Here is a 5,211-nt window from a genome sequence, read left to right as displayed (position 1 = left end):
ATTAGTGTATATGTGTATATTGGGGTGTGCATATGTTTATAAACTCATTAAGAAACCGATGGATGATCACTATCCACATCGGCAAAACCTACACAGTTGCTTGTTGACCATAATCTTTATTTATGAAATATCCAAGAAGAAATAAAAGGCATAAAATTAAAAAAAAAAATCTTGTATCCTGAAGATACAAGTATCCCGAAATCTTGTATCCTGAAATGTTGTAACCTTTTTATATGGAGACAATAACATAAGTCTTAATTTCTTCAACTCAGTGTTTAGTGTGAAAATGTACTTTATGAACAAACTGATTTTTTCCCAAACACTCTTCTGATTGCCTCTTTGACATCTTTGTTCCTTAAACTGTAGATGAGAGGATTTAGCATGGGAATCACAATGCTATAAAATATTGACACAATCATGTCATGGTCTAAAGCATAGCTGGAACTTGGTCTCAAGTACATGAAGAGGATGGTCCCATGGTAAATGGACACTCCGGTTAGGTGAGAGCCACATGTAGAAAAGACTTTCCTTCTGCCTTCAGCGGAACGCATCCTCAGAATGGCCAGAAGAATGAAGCCATAGGAGATGAGGACAATCAGGACAGTGACCATCTCAATAGAGCCCACAAGGCAGAAGAGCAGAAGCTGGTTCGTGTGAGTGTCAGAGCAAGAAATAGCGAGGAGGGGAGGGATGTCACAGAAGACGTGTCTGATTTCACTGGAGGCACAGAAGGAGAGGCTGAAAGTGGCCACTGTGTGTACAGTAGCATGCAAGATGCCACCCACATAGGAAGCAATGATGAGTGGCACGTAGACTCTGGGAGCCATGCTGACTGAATACAGGAGGGGGTCGTAGATGGCCACATAGCGATCATAGGCCATTGCAGCCAAAAGAAAGCATTCTGTGGTCCCAAAAGTAACTAAAAGAAGTGTCTGTGTTACACACTCAAGATATGAAATAGTTTTATTTTCCACCAGGAAATTGACTATCATTTTTGGAGTGACAACTGAAGAACAGCAGGCATCCAAGAATGATAACACACTCAGAAAATAGTACATAGGATTGTGGAGCCTGGAATCCACAATGACCAAGAAAACCAATCCCAAATTCCCTATCAGTGTAAAAAGATAGGTTGCTAGAAATAGTAAAAATAGAAAAATTTGAACGTCGAAATCATCTGTAAACCCCATCAATATAAACATGGTAATTTCAGTCACATTTTTTACCTGAACCCTGTATAAATCTAAATCTGATAGTGGCCCTGACATTTCAGCTTTTATTTTTTTTGTTCTAAAGGCAGTATATAGTGAATATAAAGTCCACGCAATTATACCTTCCTATTTGTTTCTAAGAAGGGTATATTGAACCCTAAAATTATTTGCAATGAGGGAATAAGCAGGGATTAAACATTGAGTTCAAGTGGATGTATCACCCTGTAAAAATAAATAAATTATTGTCAGTTAAATTTGTTCCATTAAAATTTTTGCCAATTTAGTTTATTTTCTGTTAAACTTACTGCTTACTGTTTTAACATTACATCATTTTAAAAATCACAAATGCAAATAAATATAGGAAGTTTTAAATTAACAAATAATGGAAAGTACACATCTGAGCGCTAACCCTAGATTTTCATCAGGGATTATACCTTTCTTTCATTTTGCAACTTATAAATGGGAGCAAACACACGTCATAAGATTGTGTTGAATTTAAATGATCCAGATGACTAAACGGGATCAGTTAGACTTACTTTAGAACTAGCGCACGAGGCAGCTTTTCCAAGCCAAACCATTTTATGTCCTCTTTTCTGACTACTTTCCCTGTTTAACTAGCACTGCTGGAACAGTGGTGAACAGAACATTATTCTGCGGGTAAACACAGTATGAACAAGAACAGCAAGTGTTTGCTGTTTTGTGGTTTTGCCTTTCAGCGTTCATTCTTTGAAAAACAACATTCAGTTTGTTCATTTTCTCCCCCACAATCTATTATAATGTTTTCTTGACTACCAACTAAAATTTTCTATACAAACATTGTATCTCTGCAAAGTCCTTGCATGTGTGTCTGAGACATATTCTTAGCAAAAATGAACTATGGGACGTTCATTCCATATATTATAGTTGCATATGGAGTTTCTATAAATACTGTAAACCAAATGTCACCTGATGATACATAATAAAGTTCTTTCTAGAATGCATTGCTAAAAGTATAATATCCTGATTAAATCACAATGTAGTGTTTTATCACTGCTATATTTCCCTATGCTGGCAGTGTTACTCATTCAAAGGAATATGAAAACAAGGAAAATGTATAATACATAATCAAAATGTTAATAGTCACCAGTATCTGGTCCTACAGCTTCCATCTTTGAAACATAAGTATTGCATCTATATTATAGGAGCAAGATTTCAGCCTGTTAACTTTTGTTCTTCCTCAGTGTTCCATAGACCAATACGCATTAAGGGTGTGCAAAATCTGTAGTGCAGAGGACTGGGTTGAATTCAATGATTTACAAATGATTTATATTCTTAACATGAAACATTATATATTTTTTTGTTTAGACTTCCTTATATCAAGAGGAGAAGCAAATGATTGTTAGAAGAAAAAAAAAAAAACGAAAAAACAAAAGTTGTATGTCTTTGCTTTCCCAGAAACTTCCTTCTAACACACATAACAAGTAATAATAATAATAATAGCACAATGTATGTGCTGAGTCATTTCAGTCTTCTCCAACTTTGCAACCCTATGGACCATAGTCTGCCAGGCTCCTCTGTCTGTAGATTTTCCAGGCAAAAATACTGGAGTGTGTCACCATGCTCTCCTTCAGGGGCTCTTCCTGACCCAGGCTGTTCTATGCTGATCACTGCAGGAACCCACGGCTCTTATGTCTGCAGCATCGTTAGGTGGGTTCTTTACCACAGGTGCCTCCTGGGAGGCCCCGACAACAGCATAATACACAAAAGTATTAGGATAAACTAGTTTAGTTTGAAAGATACATTAATAAAATAACTTATAAAACCACAATAATAATATTAAATAATCTATAGGTTATCACAAAAAATATATTTATGTTTTAAAATTTTCTCATTTTCTTTCACCCTCATCTATTTCTGTCTCTTGCTCTTCTCTCTCTCTTTTCTCTCTTTCAAGAAAAGAGGTATAGTGTACAAAAGTGTTTACCAGAGCGTGCCAGATACAAAACAGGAATTAGGCAAATAAGAAAACACACAGTGTAAAGAAAAAAAAAACTATGCAAAGCAAAATTTGAAAAATGTACCAATAGTTCCTCTACCAACCCTTGCCCAACATGAGTTGAACTGTGTAGATACACTTAAACATGGTGTTTTTCAATAAATATTTTGAAAAAAATTTGGAGATTTGCAACAATTTGAAAAAATTTATAGAACTATGTAGCCTAAAAATATTTTAAAAATGAAAGATTATTTAAGTATGTCATGAATGCATGAAACATATACAGATACCAGTCTATCTTTATATAGGCATTAATATAAAATTAATAATCTGTTCGTTTTCTCACTATTTTACAATTTTACTTTCGAGAAATTACTTGACTTTACAGAATGCGTCTCTTATTTAAATGGAGAAACCTGTGTATTGGCTGATCATTATAGGTATTTTTTAATGTAACAATGTTTTCAGTAACTGTATTATGAATATGACTGTAATATCATATGACATAAAATGTAAGGACTTTATCTCCTGCATCCAAGGTGCTCCAGCACAAGCACTTCTATCAACTAATATTTAAGGAAATTAGAACTGATTATATCCAGCAAATATTACTTTAAGAGATAGAGCATAGAAAACCAAAAATATGGATTCCAAGTTTTTAACAAAATAGCCACATTCTGGAAAACTAAAATCAAATCAGTTCCTCAACTCTCGTACAGTAATAAAACATGCAGAACTTAATATCTGTGAAAAAAAATACTACAAACACCAGTCTTGAAAAGAAGGAAAGACGTGGTAGCAGTTACCATGTGTTATTAAGGTGTTAGAAAATGTGTGTACTTCATCTTAAGTGATCTACATAGCAACCTGCAGTTAAGTAATCCAGCATTTTATACACGAGAAACCTAAGGACTAGCTAGACACATAAGTTAACCAAGTTTACATAATAAGTTACTAGCAGAGTCAGGATTCAAATTCAGGATTTTTTGTTCCCGCATGTTAAGCTATTTCCCCTTGACCATATTGCAGACTCTTTGTGCTATGCCATAGTTCTGGAAATGGCATACCTTAGAAATAATGCCAAATAATATCTTCATCTATTTGAATTCATTTATACAGTGGTCATGTATGGATGCGAGAGGTGGACTGTGAAGAAGGCTGAGCGCTGAAGAATTGATGCTTTTGAACTGTGGTGTTGGAGAAGACTCTTGACAATCCCTTGGACTGCAAGGAGATCCAACCAGTCCATCCTAAAGGAGATCAGTTTTGGAATTTCTTTGGAAGGAATGATGCTACAGCTGAAACTCCAGTACTTTGGCCACCTCATGCGAAGAGTTGACTCATTGGATAAGACTCTGATGCTGGGAGGGATTGGGGGCAGGAGGAGAAGGGGATGACAGAGGATGAGGTGGCTGGATGGCATCACGAACTCGATGGACATGAATCTGAGTGAACTCCGGGAGTTGGTGATGGACAGGGAGGCCTGGCTTGCTGCGATTCATGGGGTCGCAAAGAGTCGGACACAACTGAGCAACTGAACTGAACTGAACTGATACAGCTCTTAGGTTAAGTATCAGGATATTAAAGCAAAACAAAACAAAACCCAGAAGTGCCTTCTAGAGCAATTAACTGACTAGTAAAATAGATTTCAAACTTATTTATATCCCTCCATGAGAAAAACATCTTAATCACCAAATGGCACTTACCCAGTTGCTGATTGATAGTTAACTATCTCTCCCTTTAATATTTTTTCTTGTTTAAATCAACCTTTTATTTCTACCATCCTCTTTCTGTTATCTTCCATTGAGGAAATTAATTTTCTAATCTATAATTCTGTATACCTAAGTATAGTAAGAGTGGGTTCTAGTTCTCTACCATGTTCCCTGGAGTTCTTAAAGCTTCTAAAATGTTTTATAAGTGATGAAAAACCTTTCCTCTTACCTGTGGAAATTAATTGCTCAATTAAGGTATATACGAATATTAGGCATTAGGAGTCTTATACCAGATTGCCGAGCTTTTCTTGAA

The 5,211-nt window shown here is 35.7% G+C and overlaps 1 protein-coding gene across 1 annotated transcript; it reads right to left on the bottom strand.

Annotated features, from left to right (window-relative positions):
• Window positions 1-293: 293 nt before the first annotated feature.
• Window positions 294-1,268, bottom strand: LOC138093017 (olfactory receptor 5T1-like). Its single transcript, XM_068989103.1, has one exon. It carries the CDS (start codon window positions 1,266-1,268, stop codon window positions 294-296), a length of 975 nt encoding a protein of 324 aa, XP_068845204.1.
• Window positions 1,269-5,211: the final 3,943 nt, after the last annotated feature.

Source organism: Capricornis sumatraensis, chromosome 16 (assembly GCF_032405125.1).
Source record: "Capricornis sumatraensis isolate serow.1 chromosome 16, serow.2, whole genome shotgun sequence".
NCBI lineage: Eukaryota > Metazoa > Chordata > Mammalia > Artiodactyla > Bovidae > Capricornis > Capricornis sumatraensis.
The sequence above is the reverse complement of the archived record's forward strand: the minus strand, read 5'-3'. Positions and strand labels throughout refer to the sequence as shown.

Bases quoted from the DNA above. Each gene is read 5' to 3' on its own strand.
- LOC138093017 (XM_068989103.1), bottom strand. From the start codon at position 1,268: ATGTCAGGGCCACTATCAGATTTAGATTTATACAGGGTTCAGGTAAAA.